This window comes from Crassostrea angulata, chromosome 1, assembly GCF_025612915.1.
Source record: "Crassostrea angulata isolate pt1a10 chromosome 1, ASM2561291v2, whole genome shotgun sequence".
NCBI lineage: Eukaryota > Metazoa > Mollusca > Bivalvia > Ostreida > Ostreidae > Magallana > Magallana angulata.
In genome coordinates, this window is record NC_069111.1 from 8,298,424 (window position 1) to 8,317,397 (window position 18,974).

Below are 18,974 nucleotides of genomic sequence, written 5' to 3' on the forward strand. Positions count from 1 at the left end.
ATCTGTGAACTGTAAACATTTTTTTATGAATAATTATAAATAAACGACGATATTATATATATATATATATATATATATATATATATATATATATATATATATATATATATATATATATATATATATATATATATATTTAAAAAAGCTTATTCTTCAATGTATGGAAAGTCCGTAATTACACCTCAGCCAGTACGAACACCTTCAATTGATGCTCAAGTTTATGGCGAGGTAACCAGCTGAGGTTTTCTGAACGATCGGTTAACCACAATCCGTAATTATTAAATCCACGCATGATAAAGTTAACCTCGTGGTATACAATTAAACAACGTATTACATGTACATTTAAACATATTTATTATTGGTATTTCACTTATACACTTCATAGTAATTTGAATGCAATTGAATGCGTGTTTAAAAAATTCAAATTCAAACAAGTTGATGTTATGTTTAGATCGTGATTAGACGTAGCAAGAAACAAGATAAACACGGTCGGATATCTTAAGAATCAAGGGTTAAAGTACTCAGTAGACGTAGATACAGAGTTTGTTAACAATCAGAGTCCTGACGGAACCATTGAATGCTGTATTCCGAACTCCACATACTAAATCTGTCTCACGCTTTACAGCGGGCATCTTTACTACATTTGGATCTCAATAGTAACAAGTTATATGTATGACTTAATCGGACTCCTCAGATGACCGTAATTGAACTCTGAGCCACATATCTTCAGGTTTTATTAGACCAGTCTGGAGCTCTTTTGGAGGGATCTGAATTTTAAACAAATCAAAATATACATGATATAAGAACTTTTTGACTCAAATATATAAATATGCATGTAAAATGAATGTTTTATCTTGCGAAATATCTAACCCAAATGTTACCATAATGCGTCTAAAAATAATAATTGCTTGACATGGTATCAAACACAAGATAAAATCTAACATTTTATGACAGATTTTGAAATTCATCTAGTATGGACTAAGTTTCTATTCTACCGGTCATATTCTTCTTTCTTTTTTTTTTTTTAAATTACCAATCCCTTCTCTCGTACCTACCTTTGTTTTGTCACATTTCACTAAAATAAATTCTCTAAGGAGTTTTGCCAAGGCTATTTTCATTTCAGTAATAGCCAGTCTTTTCCCAATACATATCCGAGGACCAAAACCAAACGGCATAAACTGACAAGGCTTAATTTTTTCTTTATTTTCTGCTGAAAATCTACAACATGGTAAAAGTTTATACAACACTGTGAAAACTAAGATTATACATTCAAGTATTAAGTGTTCTTCTTTCAATCACATTCTTATTACGTATTCAGTATTGAGATTCATTTGAAAAAAAAGTGAAGCAGCCATTAACAAACTAAGTAGATTACCTTTCTGGATCAAATTTCTCTGGGTCTTGCCATAGTTTTTCGTTATGATGCAAGATATAAATAGGTACTGCAATCTGCATGCCCTCAGGAATTTTCAATCCTTTCACTTCCGTTTCACGAACACATATCCGGTCTGTCCTGAAAAATCACAACAAAGTTCGCGAGAGAGCTGCATTAAATTTTGATTTCTAAGCAAAATCGAAGGTTTAAAAATCGGTAAAAATGACTAAATATTTTAATATCAATGTAAGATATCTCAGGAATACAATACATTCGCTTTTCCTTTCACCCTTGATAGCGGAGATGTAGAATATCGGTAACATAAGCTAAAGTGATGACAAAATGGGAGTCACTGTTACTCGTAACAAGTTACTGTAATCAAAAGGAGGTTCTTAGTAGTTGTAAATCACTTCCGTAGGTTACCTTGGAGATGCCGGATACATCCTCATAGTCTCGTGGATACACATTTCCATGTACTGGAGCTTTCCGGTATTGTCATAGCCGGGTTCTTCCTGTAAAAAGTAGATTTTGTAGTTAACAACGACGAGCTTTCATTTTCAGCATTGTTGTTTTCAATATTACATTCTCATTATATGATCTATTTAGACGAATAGGCAATAATTCTAATATTAGCACATGTGAAAATTATTGACCGGTCAATATTTTTTAAATATTGACCAGCTAGGAATAATATATAAAGAATATTATTCAGATTCTACGGCGTCGCGTCGGGCAATATTTCGTCCCTACGGGGCTAATATGATCAATATTGCCCTCAACCCCAATCAAAATTCATATACTATTCAGCATTGACAAAGAGGTGTATAATATAATAATTTCTTATGTTATAATTTTTCTATATATTTTAACCCCAGTGAATTTATGTACATTAAGAACAATTTACAACTACTGTAACAAGTACACTCCATTCAATGCAAGGTTTTTTCCCCTTGTTTGTCTACCTCTCCCAGCACGGAAACGATTTCTTCATACATCTTTTGTTGGATATCGGGGTTTAGAGCAAGATTGTAGGCAAGGAATGACAGGGAGGCGGCTGTTGTCTCGTATCCAGCAAAGAAAAACAGCAAGCAGTTGGCGATAATTTCTTTTGAAGTCAAACCTGTTAACAACAGTGAAAATTATGCATACAAGTGTAATTGCAGAATTAAAAAAAATATTTAAAGTATGAAATCAATAAAGAAGTAAAAATAAAAACCCAAAAATTATCTTACATTTGAAAATAAGTTCCAAGCAAAAAGCATTTCTCAAGTCTTTGATTTTCAGCAATTCATTTATATACATGTGCATGTACTAGTATTCACTAAACATTAAAAACATAACATGTAACTCACTTTGTTGTAACTGAAATACTCCCCCCCCCTTATCGTTTGTTAAGATATAATTCAAAACTGAATAAAATTATTTAGAAGTTTGTCTTTGCAAACTTATAGTAACATACATGTTTTATAAAGTATCAAAATGATTTAAATGAGAAAGAATGAATTTGACGCTGTATTTTACGGTAAAACCAATGGACACTTACGTCATTTTATTCCCCATCTTCTTAAACTATGCTTTGCGCGGAGCTTTGCCATTAAAATGGTCGACATTGGTGTAACTTGCATGATTTTTGAATAAGATATAATTGAGAGAACTGGGTTTGTTTTGTTTGGAAAAGTGATGTACAATGTACCTCTTCTTTCATCAGTGTTATCCGTGTCTTCGTTGTGAGCCTCCATCATAAGATGAATGAAATCAACGTAGTCCTGACAATTACAAAAACACATGTGAAAACTTTCAGCTTTCAGGGAATCAGTTAAGTGAGCAACAATTATTTTAAAATTTTCATCTTTAGTTAACATTTTTCATGGTTATTTTGTAGGAACAGTGAAATAATTAGAATTCGTGTTTACTATGACCCGTAGACCTTGTGAGAAACCACCACTCACGAATTTACATGTTTATCGCCAAGTTTTACTCTGAAAGGCAGTATTTGTCCAAATGACTACAACTCCATTCCATGCAACCCTAACAGAATTAACAATCCACGAAAATTTTATCTGAAGTATTTTGTCAGGAAAACGAAAAGATATGGGGCCACTTGGGCATATCGCTCACACAATCAACAATTGCTAAGTTACTTAACTCTGACTCAATTAACTTTACGAAATCAAAAATAATTTCAACCAATCACTGGTCTAATGAAAAACTACTGATCTTTACAAAAGATAGGGACGGCGATCCCTAGCCGGAAAACCAATTGCTCGGTCGGATCAATGGTAACAGGTTACAAAAGCAGCTATCGGTAACAGTTAGTCGTATAAAATACAAAAGGTCCAGGGGCCACATCGCTCACCTGATCAACAATTGCATTAACTCTGATCAAATTAGCATTACAGTATCAAAATCAAAATACCTGGACAACTAAGTACAGTAGATCTTGCTCAAAAGTTTTTTTTTTAAAATCTGCCGATTTTCATCCACATATTTTTTTGGTAAATATCAAGCCGCTTTTGAAGTTGTACCTGTAAGAAGATTTTTCTCTATTCCTATATACCCCCCCCCCCCCCCCACACACACACAATTTATGGCCCTACTTCTCTCAAGGGAATCATGAGTTGATCAAATTTTATTCTGCACGATTCGTGCTTTCACACAATTTACTGCTTTTTGGACTAAAAACTTTTCAAGAATATTTTTAAAGATTTTCTAAAAAAAAATCCTATGTAAAAATTCATCCCTTATGGTGGCCTTGCCCTACCCCAGGGGACCATGATTTGAAGAAACACGAATCACACAATCTGAGGATGCTTTCACTCCAATTTGAGCTTTCCTGGCCTAATACTTTTTGAGAAAAATATTTTTAAAGATTTTCTCTATATATTCCCATGTAAAACGTGATACCCCCATTGTGGCTACAACCTACCCCCGGGTACCATGATTTGAACAAATTTGAATCTACACTATCTTAGGATGCTTCTACTCAAATTTGAGCTTTCCTGGTCTAATAGTTTTTAAGAAGACGATTATTAAAGATTTTCTCTATATATTCCTATGTAAAACTTGATACCTCCGTTGTGGCCCCACCCGACCCTCAGGGACCATGATTTCTACAGTTATTATGTAACTGAAGATTCCTCTACTTATATTTGAGCTTTTCTGGCCTAATAGTTTTTTAGAAGAAGAGTTTTTAAAGACTTTCTCTATATATTCCTATTTAAAAATTCATCCCCCCCCCGATTGTAGCCCCGCTCTACCCCTGGGGATAATGATTTGAACTAATTGAAATCTACATTGTCTGATGATGGTTCCACACAAGATTAATCTTTTCTGGCCTAATAACTTTTCAAAAGAATATTTTTAATGATGTAGAAATATATATATTCCTATGCAAAACTTGACCCCCCCCCTTTCATTGTGGCCCACCCTAGCCCCAGGGAGCATGATTTGAACAAGCTTGAATCTACACTACTAGAGGATACTTCCATACAATTTACGGCTTTTCTGGCATAATAGTTTTTGAGAAGAAGATTTTTGAAAAATGCCAACAAATTTTCATTAATTCTGAATTATCTCCCCTTTAAAGAGGGTGTGGCCCTTCATTTGAATAAACTTGAATTCCCTTCACCCAGTGACGCTTTGTACCAAGTTTTGTTGAAATCTGCCCAGTGGTTCTGGAGAAGAAGATGAAAATGTGTAAAGTTTACAACAACGCCAACGACCGACAACGCCAACAACAACGACGACAGACAACGGGCAAATTTTAATTAGAAAAGCTCACTTGAGCTTTCAGCTCAGGTGAGCTATTAAAAGGTTGTATGTTTTAACCCGTTATCATTACAAAATATAATTTTGTATCTTTTGAGAAGTCTGGATATGTAACGTTTAGATTTTTGATGGCATCAGTTATTCGGGATTTTTTTAAAACACTGGATCTAGAGAATATATTTTCCAAAGTTTTAAATATTTATGTTTAAGATACACAATGCTTAACCTAGGTATTTTTCAATGCTTAACCAACAAAATGCATTGTTTTCAGCCAGTTTTAAATGGTTTGTCTTGACCGTTGATTGAACATCACCTTTTGGATTGATGGTTCACTTGAATTGAGAACTTTTAGAATTTCATTCGTGAAAAACTCCGTAGCCTCTTTGTCAAGGACTGTTATGTTGAACAGTTTTGATAGCGGCCTCATCAGAATTGGAAGAACAACTGAATAAAAAAAACCACTTGCATTAAATGATAACAATAGACTTGACTTTGCTCTTATTTCACATAAAACCGCAACGTACTAATATTGTTTCACAAAACTCTTTTGCTCAGATTCCTTGAAAAATATATGTTCTATAATTTTTAAAAGCTTAAATTCTAGCAGTATAAGATTATATTTCTATAGCTTGGATCAAGATGCAATTATTAGAGATCGCTATAAATGAGACACTTGTTCAACCTTTTTATATTTCTATTATGAACACAAACTTAATGATTTCTTTTGTCTTCGTCACTGTAATGAGTAGATAAATATTTATACGGAAATACATGTAACTGTCATATGTTTGACTTGGCCTGAAAATACATTGTAATGCTTACATGCTAAGGTTAAATATGGTGAATTCACTTTAATGGCTAATATTTTGGACGCCATTCGCACAAATTTGTCATTTGGGTCTCTCTGTGAATCGACTTTGATTCCGAAAGCAGTAGAGGCAATAACATCAAGGGTGTAGCACCCAAAAAGCCTACAAAAGGTATTTCACGTCCCTTGAAAAATACTTACGTCAAAGAATTAACGAATCGTGATTTTAAATGATATAACAAATCTCTCTCTCTCTTTATAATTATAATACTGAAGCATTAATGTTGTTATTATAAACAGAACTCGGTTTTCTAAATTCTAATCATCAACAGAAAGATTAGATAAACGTTTTAAAACTTAGTATACTATACTCTATAGTACCTGAAACATAAAAACTTACCAGGCAAAATCTACTTCATTGCATTCATTTATTCGTTTCTTAATGTGCAGAACTAGTGAGTCGGCGGCTTCTTTAATAAGTGGGTCCATCTTCAAACATTATAGACAAATCATAATAAAAAATTGTTAGTCTGTGCATGATCTTTCTTTGTCAACAAATTGCAAATACCAACATCTAACCAATATTATATTGTATATAGTGCCATTCGTACAACAGTTTCTCTCGAAATATAAATGAGTTATTTGTTGAATGTGTGAATGATATTTACCTTTCTTAGCTTTCCTGTTGTAAAAGTTGGGGATAATATTGAGCGGGAACTTTTCCAAACTTTCCCCTGTTGGGCACTCAAATTTTCATTCATGGCACCACTAAAACCACGAAGGACCTACAAAATTGGGAAATGGTCTTACAAATCTGAACTCGAAAATCCCAGCACGACCGGGCAGCATTAACAGAGAAAACATGTATATAACGGTTCGGACGACCAAGACATAAAAAAATCCCGAAACACTTGTTCCTAAATATATTTTTTTCATCGATTTTCGAGTGTAATTCAACAAGCCTGGCGTCTTATTGAAAAATTTTGGAAATCGAGCTGTTGACTCCCAATGATTCTGGAACTTCTATTGAATAATTATATATTATTTGTTTCCTTATCCCGGTACAGGAATTTAACGCTGCTCAGCTTATAATTACCGCTCTGTCTGTGAAATTGTTAAACTGTTTGACAAGAATCTCCTGAAGTATCTCGGTGTCCGCTATCACTATAGAAGGTGTTCTGCCCGTGAAATATCTATCAAAATCATCATATATAATTATAATTAAAAATATAAATAGTCATATCTTTTGTCATCAATTGTCTGATATCAAATGTTCGAAAGCATTTATATATCCGAATTAAGATAGAATATTTCTTCTATACATTCTATGAAAATTTCTGCGGTGATACATGCAAACACGTGTAAAATAGTATGATATAAAAGATATCGTTAAAAAAAATTGTAAATTATTAAAGAGGTTTAGCAAATCAACGTGTTCGCGTAGATGTACGTGTAGAGGGGGATAATTCATATACATGTGATATACATGTACGTTATCAGTTTCTGGTAATGACGCATTTCTACACGTTTGCAATTGTTTATTTTCATGTAGGTACAAACATGGACGCAACTGTAAGTTCGAATTTGTTGCTAGTATTTCTTTTGGATATTTATTTTAACAATTGTTATTTTCCATTAGCATGAATTATATCTAATGCGAATACAAATCGAAGGAAACATAAATTGTCATTAAAAATTTGTTATGTTATAGAGATTCTAACATGCGATGGTTATTTTAATGATAAGAATTACTATAAATATTTTTCATTTAAAATACAAATCTGTTTAAATTAAACGATGGTGTACAATAAACATTACATTTCAAACCGAATGAAAGAGAAAATAATTATAAAGAATTTCGATTAAAGCATTAACAAGAACAAAAGCACGTTATAATTGCTAAAAAAAAAAAGTAAAACACGTAAAAGTAAAAATACCCGTTGTTTTGTTTTAATCATTTACGAATTAAATATAATAATATTACTATCCATAAGTTAACGTGACATTTCGCTATTTTAAGTTATTCGACTTTATTCATGTTTATTAATTACATGTATCTTCAATGTATGATTCAAATTTACATTTTATAAACATGAACAAAAATTTACCCAAACACGTCTCCATACTCCTTCCACAACATCATATCCGCTTTTTTGAATCCCTGAAAACATTACTTATTTATTTTCATTTAAATTTTTATTTCGTTTAATGAATATGTAGGCCTACTTCAAGATGTTATATTTAATTTCAATATATACAAATGGAAATATCAATACATATATATGTAAAGAGTGACAACAATGGAAAAAGAAAAAGCTACGTGAAAATTGAAAGTAAACATTTTTTGCGGTGAAAACTCATAACAAAATCAGTCTCTATATTAAGCGAAGTTTAACAGCTTTATAGAAATCATGCCTTTTCACGTCAATTTCTTGTGTAATCTCTATTGCTTGAAATTGTAATTTCGGCTGCGTAATGAAGCATAGTTTTGATACTTTACGTGTTTGGCAAAGACCATATGATTTCCAAACAAGAAGCTGGGTTGAGGGCCATTTACTCCCATCTTCTTAAAGATCCCATAATTCCATGTTGAGTATCTAGAAAGGAATACTGAACCACGTCAGAAGTGTGAATTCTTGGACAAGTTATGATAGTATGTAACTACTTATGCATTAAAATTGTACATAAATTATATGTATGTGAAAAAAATAAGTACTAACTTAAATCTTAAATATTATCGAGGAAATGCAGTGTTTTATGACATGAACACACATCTTGTACCTTTATATAATTGTATTTATTCCTTTTGGGTTCTTTATTCAAATTTTAGATCTTTCCTTGCTAAATCGAACAAAATGCACAACATATGACATACACAAGCTTAAGATATCTTCAATAATAAAATAGTTCTGTCCACAGTGATTAATGTTAAAATTTTGCTGGAAATTGAAGAACATTCTTTAATTTTCCAGTAAATTTCATAACCACGCGAACATGTAAATTTGAACCAAATGTGTATATTTCATAAGTTACATGTACATGTAACATGCACATAAATTGGCTAAATGAGCCCCCACCCCCACCTCAATCCCCAACCCCCAGTACATGTAAAATAAACCTGTGATTTCCTTCCATAAATTTTGCCATGAATGAGCTCACGCAGAGTGGTAGTATATTATTTACTAGCCATTTGAATCAGTTACTTACACATAAAAGAACAGAAGGAAACACACAATCGCTACCAACGAACCGGTTATCCAGACCCACAAAGTCGCCATCTTAAATTGAGAATGACCTGAACGTTCCTATTCACACCGATATCATAGCTCGGTGTTGCACCACCAACAGAAAGACGCATGACCTCCACATTACGGCGGCGTGGAACAGCCGAAAAAATAAGATATCTACGAATATCTGTTCATCTGGAATATTTGTTCACGAATTTTATCTTTTTATTATTTCGGGCGCACTCTTTCTTTCGTCGAACAAATATGTACTGATTAAAATCATTTGATTTTAAAATCCTTTGTTCGAATGATTAGGCTATTACATCGGATTTTTCAAATGTATCTAGCCCTTCCAAACCACCATACGAAAAATCTAGTCCTTACCAGGTGAAGTTAAACAAGATACTACATGTAGCGGGAAAATTGATAAGACGATTTACATTTTAAGATAGCCGAATTGTTGCATAAACGTTCATATTTAAATTATTGTTGAAAATGCAAATTATAGTCATCTAAACGGCGAGTTGTCTACGACACCTACGAGTTCTTATTTTTATTTCAGAAATATTTTATAGCGTTATTGTAATATCTCAATCGTTTCACTTATTTTCTTCTCTTAATCATTTCATCATACAAGCATGTGTTTTGTGAAATACAAAATTATAATTCATAATTTATTATTCATAATAAATTCATGATAATTTGCAAAATGTTTATGCATCGTCTTTTTGTTTTTTAGTTTAAATTTATGATGAACGTTTCTTTAGAGATATGGATACTAGATTGAACAGCCGTAACACATGTTCTTTAACGAATGAAAATAAATCCATGCCAGAAATATTGTGGGAGAAACTTAAAGAGAGAGAGAGAGAGAGAGAGAGAGAGAGAGAGAGAGAGAGAGTCGTTAAAATTAAATCATTTTCTTTAAATACGTATAAAAGTTGACCAAATAAGTTTCAAAGCTTTATCGAATCAAGCAGTTACAATTTATTCTGTGTTCAATTTCTGTGGTCCGGTTACTCGTGAACAGGATTGTATGTAATTGTAATCTAATACTATCATTTTAGAAAAATGTTTTCTTTGTTGTTTTATGCTGGTATGAGGGTAGGAAGCACTGCAAAAAAAGAATAAAAACGCATACGCAGATTAAATGCATTTTTTCTAACTTTTAATACAGTGTTAATGCATTGATGTAGAATATAAAAGAAAATTTTCATGCTTTGACATTTCTGTGATCAGGTTAGACATATACATGTATTTAGTGTACCATTTAAATTAAAAAAAAGTTTTAGTTATGTTAATAATCAAGTTTATCCCTACAGGATAATGTAGAAATGTAGAAAAACTTCGATTTTTTAATGATTAAAATCCGGAATTTTTGTGTCCTTTCAACCCGTTTTTGACCTTTATTAATCAAAACCGTTATACGCTTGTGCATACTCATCTACTTCCTTTTCCAAATTTTCATGTATTCATACCTACTATAAACTGAAGCTTTTCGAACCCGATTGCATTTTATAGAAATTTAAAACGGCGCCTAGCGCCAAACCTAGGAAGTGTGCCATCTTGCTCAGACCGGATCCTTCGGGGTACGGGTATCCCCTGACGGAATCTGGTCTCAAAAGGCGCGATATTGACACCGATTTCTGGCGCTAGGGCGCTGAGTTGACCCTATCATACAGGTTCAATACATTATTGTAGGGTCTCTAAACAGGGCGCTTAGCGCCAAGCATAGGAAGTGTGCCATCTTGCTGAGACCGGATCCTCGGTAGTACGGGTGTCCCCTGACGGAACTCAGTCTCAAAAGGGGCCATATTGACACCGATTCTTGGCGCGAGGGCGTCGAGTTGACCCTATCATACATGTTCCCTACATTATTGTAGGGTCTCTAAACAGGGCGCCTAGCGCCCAAACTAGGAATTGTACCATCTTGCTGAGACCAGATCCCCAAGAAGACGGGTGTCCACTAACGGAATCCGGTCTCAAAAGGCGCGATATTGACACCAACTTTTGGAGCCAGGGCGCTCATTTGGCGATATCATTCAAAGGTTCCATACATTAAGATATGGTCTCTATACATGGCGCATAGCGCCCAAACTAGGAAGTATGCCATCAAGCTGAGACCAGATCCTTGGGAATACGGGTGTCCCCTGACGGAATTCGGTCTCAAAAGTTGCCATAATGACACTGATTCTTGGCGCCAGGGCGCTGAGTTGACCCTATTATACAGGTTCTATACATTATAATAGGGTCTCTAAAGAGGGCGCCTAGCGCCCAAACTAGAAAGTGTGTCACCTAGCTGAGACCGGATCTCCGGGGGTACGGGTGTCCCCTGATGGAATCTGGTCTCAAAAGGGGCCACATTGACACCGATTCTTGGCGCCATGGCGCTGAGTTGATAGCGCCCAAACTAGGAAGTGTGCCATCGCTGAGACCGGTATTGGGGGTATATTAAATATATGTTATAAATGTATTTTATAAAAGGAATTCAAAGACGAATCATAATGAAGGATTCATTTCAAAATCAGTTCTTACAATTTATTTACACCAATTGATCTTTTTTTGCATCTAACAAAATATCCCCCACGATATGTACAAGTTTACTAGTAGAGCAGTTTTCTTAATATTTACAACTCATCAATAATTATGTTATACTGAGATATCTTCTCGTATTGAAACCAATTCAAAGAACAGAATATGAATAACTTCACTGTTTAAATGCCAGTAGTTACTTAATCTTTTTGATGAAAATTAACTCCTAATTTTACATCAACAAAATATCTATAGCGTTATGTACAACATCTCTGTATCCGTTTTTTAAAAATTTGTACAACTCATCAATGATAATAATATATTATTTTGATCCCCAAAGATATTTCCTCGCCATGAACCAAAAACAATGGTCCAATTAAGTTAAACACAAGATCGTGCAACATACTTAAATTGTTTTTCATTTTCTAAATATGTACAACTAATGACTGATAATGATATATTATTTTGATGACCAAAGAATATTTCTCATCATATAACAAACACACCATAGAACAATTTGAAGGAGACGAGATCTTGCGGATTCTAAGCGTGGACCTAATGGTTTCATCTTGATTTAAACAGCACAGCTTAAACAGTGTTTATAAAACGATACACACTTCCAAAGCCGTAACACCAGCTGGTTTTACGGATTCAGATCAAAATTGGTTGCAATTTTTCCAAGGCAATTATCACCTTGCTTTGCATCAATAAAACATTCGCCACTATATCTACTACAAACCAATGACTTTATTAAAAATATGTACAACTCACCATGGTTTTGATAGACTGAGATATTTTCTCACCATTAACCGAAAATCAGATGACATAAATGGGACCTCTTTGTTGTTTTATGCCAACTACATTAGACTTGGTATGAAATCTTTTGTCTCTACCCTAGTCATTTTAATATATAAGGTAACTTAGAGATTTGGCGTTTATATCCACCAATTGCTCCTTTCAGGATCAAGCCAAGATGGGAATTAATTGAAAAGTTAAATCTGCTTGGTCCGATTATTTTGTAATTAAAGTATCAAATAATTTTCCATACAAACCATTTATCTTAGAAAGTTATGGACTTTCTCCTATTTACACCAGCAGAATCGGTCTCCTTTCAAAGTTAGAAATATTCAAAGTAAATAAAAATAATTCCCTTTTGGGCAAACGAAAAAACAAACCAAAGTGCATCATGGGATGTTTAGAAAAGAAAACCGTTTGGTTTCTTTCCCCGAATGATTGGGGTTATTAAACTCGCATGCTATGCATCGATTGTAGACAAAGGAAACTTTAGAAATATTAGCGAACAAAACATACATTAGTTTATTTGCAATTTGCCTGAACATTACCTCCTTTATTTATAGCGATGTCAAAGTCGTAACACAACCATACCAGTCTTGGCTTCAGGGTGAATTTTCATATGAGGCGAAATAACGCGATACCCTTTTTATGTCGTTTGTTTTGTTAGTAAATTTTGTACATAATTTTTATCTTTGAAATTTGGTTTAATTGACTGGGAAAACTACTGCAATGTCTATTATTATACATATACTTAACCAAATCACTGTTTAAAACGTGCACAAAATTTAATATAAAATCTAACCAAGCAGATTTAATGTTTTATTTTCGACGTAACATGTATATTTGACCATAAAACTCAATCCCAATTTCTTCTAAACAACAACTCCATTGTTACATGCATTCACATGTAATGAGCAAGATGATTCATCAAAGGCAACTTTTTTCCAGACAAAATCACTTTAGCCATTAAGCCATTAATTTAGCCATTAGACAAACGTAAACACCACAACTTAATTGTGCCTTCCTTTTGCAAAGGGAATTCTAAATCTTTGAAGTATTCAACATATTGTCACCGACTAATATCCAAAGTTTTGCCATTCCTTCTTAGGAATTCGTAGGCTAGATTCCTACACAACTGAAAGAGAATCATTCTATTAAGTTTGCCGCTGGAATCACAGTAATAGATTGTTTTCTCTTTAATATCAACTATCAATAAAATCCAGTGAATATTTCGAATTCAATGTTTATTTGAATGACTATGTGAGATTTTTCAAACCAGTTGACACTTTTGCTCTGAAGCTGAAACATGTCGCATTTAAGAAAAGTGGAGGATACACTGTCAATAACTTTATGTCTGAACCACCCAGCATCTACCGTATGAGCATCTTTAATTGTGTTAGCAGACAGCATCTCCATATAACAATTTATATCATCACTTGAGAGCCAAAACATATCATTTGATATAGACTGAATTGCAGATCTATCAAGATGATATTTCGTGTTAAAACACCCTTGGAAGTTTTTTATCTGTTTTTCGGTAACATTTAGCTCTGGAATATGCAGAATAGATAATTTAGAAAAACTGAAAGTCTTTTTGGGAATAGACTTCAACAAAACCTGCTTTTGTACTATATCATAAAAACAATAATGATCTCCACTATCATGCGCAAGCACAGTTTGCAGCTTATGACTTATAACTTATCAGGGGTACAGTCGTATCAATGAATTCCCTCGAGATCAAAATCTAATTGCAGAACTCTTGTTGTAGTCATTTTGTTTGTAGCAATACACATTGTCTCAGGAAGCCATGATAAGTATGATTTGCAGTCGACTCTTTTAGACGAACAAAGAGGACAAGGATGGTTTAGACACAATGATATGGCTATATTATTACATGAGAAAGAAGGTGGGGTTAATACTGCATAATTACTGTGTCTCGGGCACAACACCTATCTTTTTGCATGAATTGCAACTGACAACAATCTCCGATGCAATTCTAAATGTGTTACTGTTTGAAACATTTTCAAACAATCCTTCCAGAAGTTGTTTAATGAACTTTTCTGGAACATCTGACGACTGACAGTGGGATGTTTGTGCAATTGTACACTTCAATGGGTCGAGCGATTCATGGTTTAACGTCTTACCATATCTAATGCCTTCCATCATAACTGTGCATTTTTTGGAGGTAACCTTGTCAAGTGACGCCAAAGCTGAACGAAATCCCCTTGTATTGCCTATGCATTGCAAAACAGAATTTGTGTATAAAGGAAGCGGGGACTCTATTCTGTCATAAAATAGAAAATAGGAACCTTTGGACAGCTCAGACTCGGAACCTAATGTTAAATTGGTATTGCTTATCTTTGCACAATGACCGTCCTTGTGTACGAAAGCTGTGTAATGTCCACTGTGAATAGAACGACCGTGATGATAAACGGCGCTCCGCAGAGCATATTTTACGTTCTGTAGTGTTTCCGTATACGGTGTGAGATCAATTGATTTGTCAGGTTGAATTGATAATTCATTTCGCGGCTATGTTAACGCTGTCCGAGGCTAAATATATATCGAAAAATGATCCTATTTTAATTATCAAAATATACTTTAACCGAGCGAGTTTCTTTAAACTTTTATCGCATATATTAACAGTCACTGTGACATCCAACACTATATTTGATGTATTTTTGTGACGTCATATATTTTTTTAAGCACGTGAAGGGTGTATTCTAACACGGTAAATAATCTATAAAAATCGCATCGGCGCAAGTGAATAATGACATTAAATCAAAAATATTTTTATGAAAAATCCTTCCATAAGTAATGTATTTTGCAGTTCTTGCTGGGGGTTCATCTAAATATTTCGTTTATTTGAAGTATTGTCAAAACATTTCGCACTTCCATCGGAATTAGGCATATTTTTACCTTTTAGGCTCGATTTACACAAAATCGGGCCAATCAGTAGGTTTCCCACAGCAAGATTCACATTGGTACTTATTTTCTCTCCCAATTTCACGTAAAATATACTAAGATTGCTTTTATCTTTCCATTGCGCCAAGCCGTTTTTTATATGCACATACATATCACAATTCATTAGTTTATGAATAGTTATTTACCTATTACGAAGCTTTAAAACTGTTGATTTTTTATACATGTACTCCATATCGGTGATATTGAATTTAGTATCACTGGAATGAAGTTTTATTATGCACAATGAATATCACTTATAACGTTACGATACATTCCCTAAAAACGATCGAAAGGAATGCAGATCATGACGTCAAAGTTAACTATGACGTCATATCTTATGAAGTATAGACAAGAGACTTTCTACATATCGCTGTGAAATTAATCGGACAGCCTTAACATAGCCGCGTTTTTCTACAGTGGTGCCTTTTTAGATCATACTCGAAACGATTTATTATTATCACCAATGTGTTAGGACCATCCAGCAACATTTGCTGCAAATCAAGCACCCCCCCTCCCCCCCCCCCCCCCATAAACATTTTTCTATGATGTCATGTTCAAAATAGTCTTTTAATAATTGACTTACAGACATTTGGATACCTGGCTTTTTAGGAATAGTTAGAGACAAGTTCTGGAAATCGGAAACATATTTGTTGGATTGTCTTCCACAGTCAGTGCAGGTAAACACTTGGCTGACCTCGAGTTTTTCATCAAGATCATTTGCTAATGGTGACAATGCCTGCAAATAAAATTCATTTGCATCTTGCTGTTCTCCATGATGTCTCCCTAGATTTCCAACTACAAGGCATAAATTTCGTAACGCGGCTTGAACTATTTGTCTGGGCACCTTCTCTCCTGTTAATGTATTGTCTGCAATGTATTGAATAATATCTCGCATAGATTCTTTCATATTATCATTTTGGTCTTTGCTTAAGTTGATTGGGGCAGTTCAAGCAAGCGGAGGATACCTTTTGCCATGTTTGTTACACAAAGGCTCTGCATTGTTGCATTAAACCAGCAGGTTGCACCAAGATTGTCGATTGGACAGACGGAATCTTTGTCCGACTGTATCACCCTTTCAGTTGGTTTAGGGGAAGACAGAGGTTGTGATGGTGCTTTTTGAAAGGTGCCGACATTATCCAAGAAGCCTGATTTCTTCTTCGTGCACCAATTTTCCCTAACAGTCGAACTATTTCTTTTTCTCTTTAGTTTTCCTACATACTTTAGAGAGTCTTTGGCAGCCAATCGCTGTATTTCTATTGTTTGCCTTTTAAATTCTTTTGCGAAGTCATCCAACGGTCGGTTTTTCCTGCCGTCTAAACCTATGAACTTTAGAATTCTACTAAACCTGTTTTCTATTGTTCCTTGGGTTGTGCATTCCGGGACTGTGGAATTGGATGTAAGAAGACTACCCCATAGATGAAAAATAGGAATGTATTTATTCAGAATTTGTTGCAAAAGACGTCGGAGTGATATGGGGTTTTTTTTATCCGTGGTTTTCCTCAACAGATGTACAGGTGGCTGTATTTGCAATTTTATGCCCCCAAGATTTGAAAGGAGAAAAATTGGCAAGGTTTAAAAATTCTTCTTCGGTAAACCTTCCAGGGGGTACACGGGTTGGATCGAATTGTGCCGAAATACCCTCTTCATCAGTCAACAATTCACTGAAAATTGAAGTGTCAAAAGTATTTACTTTTCCAATTAATCTATCAATACAACCTTGGTTTCTCTTAGATATCGTTCTTGATTGAAGTGTAACGATTATGTCATGTAAAATTTCTGTGGCTTCATCGATGGATTTTGAATTGAGCAGCAACCTTACCATATACATACCAAGTTTTGTATTACGCTTATAATGTACCATACAAAATCTGCGTACTCTTTTCATGAAATTGCTTTTGCAAAGATGGACGATGGTTTTGTTACAATTTGTTTTCTCTACTTGTTTACCAAAACAAAAGTTCCAAGTCCGCTCTAAAAATTCTTACAATGTTTCTATGTTGAATTCTTTAAGTGCTAAAAACCCAAGACTCGTCACTTATTATCATTTGAGGTCTTGATGAATTGTTGTGACAAATAAAAAATTTTCAGCATGTCTGAATCTTGCTATCCAGTCTTGGACACAAGGAGGACTTTGGTCATCTGTAATCATAGCAGTTAAAGGAAGGCCCATTTTGCTTCGAACGGGATGGTGTTTGGCGAGTTCATAATAAAGATACTGCTTACCATTTTCCCGCCTTACAACACTCCCAGTCGCATCCCAAAATAAAGCAGAATTTGAGGCAAGTTTAAGATAAAACTGAAGACGCTCCTCGGACCAGAATAAAATGTATTAAGGTTTTGCCGAAATTTTTTGAATGAAACCATGATCTTCTTTCATCTGATCGTCCACCCTCATCTTTTCTTCATACATGTCGACCTTCTGTTGCTATCTGCCGATAGACATGGTAATCTTTTCCAAATCCATCAAGATTAGCGGAAAGCAATTGAGCAGGTTTTTTTTTAGTGGAAATTTTCTAAGAAATGTTTCAGAGGGTTTGCCCCGTTCCTAAATTTTTCTTTGAAGAAGTTTCTTTCTGATTTCCTGATTGGGCGTGCATGTTCTTCGGTCGTTTTGTGCTTTATTTGCTCTTTGTATTGTACCTTGGCGACGCCTTCCTCTAACATTTTAATTTGAACTTCAACAGGACAATCGCTGAATTTACAATGTGCTCGGCACTGAAATAAAGGTGTATCATACTTTTTCCGTCGTATATGAGCACTGCTCATTCTGTGACATAAGACGCAGTGTTTGTTTGAATCTTTCAGGCCCTTTGCAAAAATATGTTGCAATTGGCCTCTCCTATACGTTCTTCCATTTTGTATGGATTTTAAATGATGAGTGTCATCATTTGAAATGACAAATTCTGTTTCAGCTGGAATCTTATAATTAAAATACTCTGGTATATCGCAGTGGAGTATATCAGCAATGTCAGATCTCTGCAACAAGGTTGATAGAGGAACCTCAAAATCTATGTTATGTTGTGATTTTGATGTCGTATCATTTAGAAGGTCAGGATCTAGAAGAACTGAGGAATCAGAGTCATGATGGAGGAAATCTGATTGCAAACCATGGGGTGGTGTTAAGACAGCAGAGAACTCTTTCGTTATCAGAATTGTATCAGCGTTGATATTGGGGCATAAATCAGAATCCCTTCTATGAGAGATTTTTTTTCAACTCACAAACTTCATCTTTGGATGTGTTCTTACTTTCGTTTTCTTCTTGGTTGTTTGTGTTAACGTTGTCTACCTTTTCTATGAGGCGATGGACATAATCTACTGTTCTCTTTCTGTATGACCTTACTTTTGTCTGGTTATATACATTGATTTTGTCCAAGTAAAGAAGACATCTCGTGAATTTCTCAGATAATTATTTGTATCTGTAGCCGTTCTTTCTTTCTGAAAACCTCAATATTTCTTTTTCTAGAACTCTACTATCTTTCTCAATTTCAGCTATGGATTTTTCGGCGCA

General features: G+C 34.4%; 1 protein-coding gene across 1 annotated transcript; it reads right to left on the bottom strand.

Moving 5' to 3' along the window:
* Positions 1-255: 255 nt before the first annotated feature.
* Positions 256-9,329, bottom strand: LOC128186881 (cytochrome P450 3A24-like). The gene is made up of 14 exons (XM_052856838.1): positions 9,159-9,329; positions 8,452-8,548; positions 8,060-8,112; positions 7,048-7,144; positions 6,620-6,736; positions 6,352-6,440; positions 5,966-6,114; positions 5,457-5,587; positions 3,069-3,141; positions 2,338-2,495; positions 1,799-1,887; positions 1,376-1,513; positions 1,056-1,218; positions 256-767 (listed from the first exon to the last, which is right to left on the bottom strand). The coding sequence occupies exons 1-14, from the start codon at positions 9,227-9,229 to the stop codon at positions 678-680; spliced, it is 1,515 nt and encodes a 504-aa protein (XP_052712798.1). The 5' UTR covers positions 9,230-9,329; the 3' UTR covers positions 256-677.
* Positions 9,330-18,974: the final 9,645 nt, after the last annotated feature.

What these genes read in the sequence shown, in the direction of transcription:
- LOC128186881 (XM_052856838.1), bottom strand. Translation starts at nt 9,229, where the DNA reads ATGGCGACTTTGTGGGTCTGGATAACCGGTTCGTTGGTAGCGATTGTG. An exon ending in GAGAAATTTGATCCAGAAAG is followed by an intron (nt 1,219 to 1,375) that starts GTAATCTACTTA and finishes ACCATGTTGTAG; the next exon opens with ATTTTCAGCAGAAAATAAAG. An exon ending in TGAAATGTGACAAAACAAAG is followed by an intron (nt 768 to 1,055) that starts GTAGGTACGAGA and finishes TTTAAAATTCAG; the next exon opens with ATCCCTCCAAAAGAGCTCCA.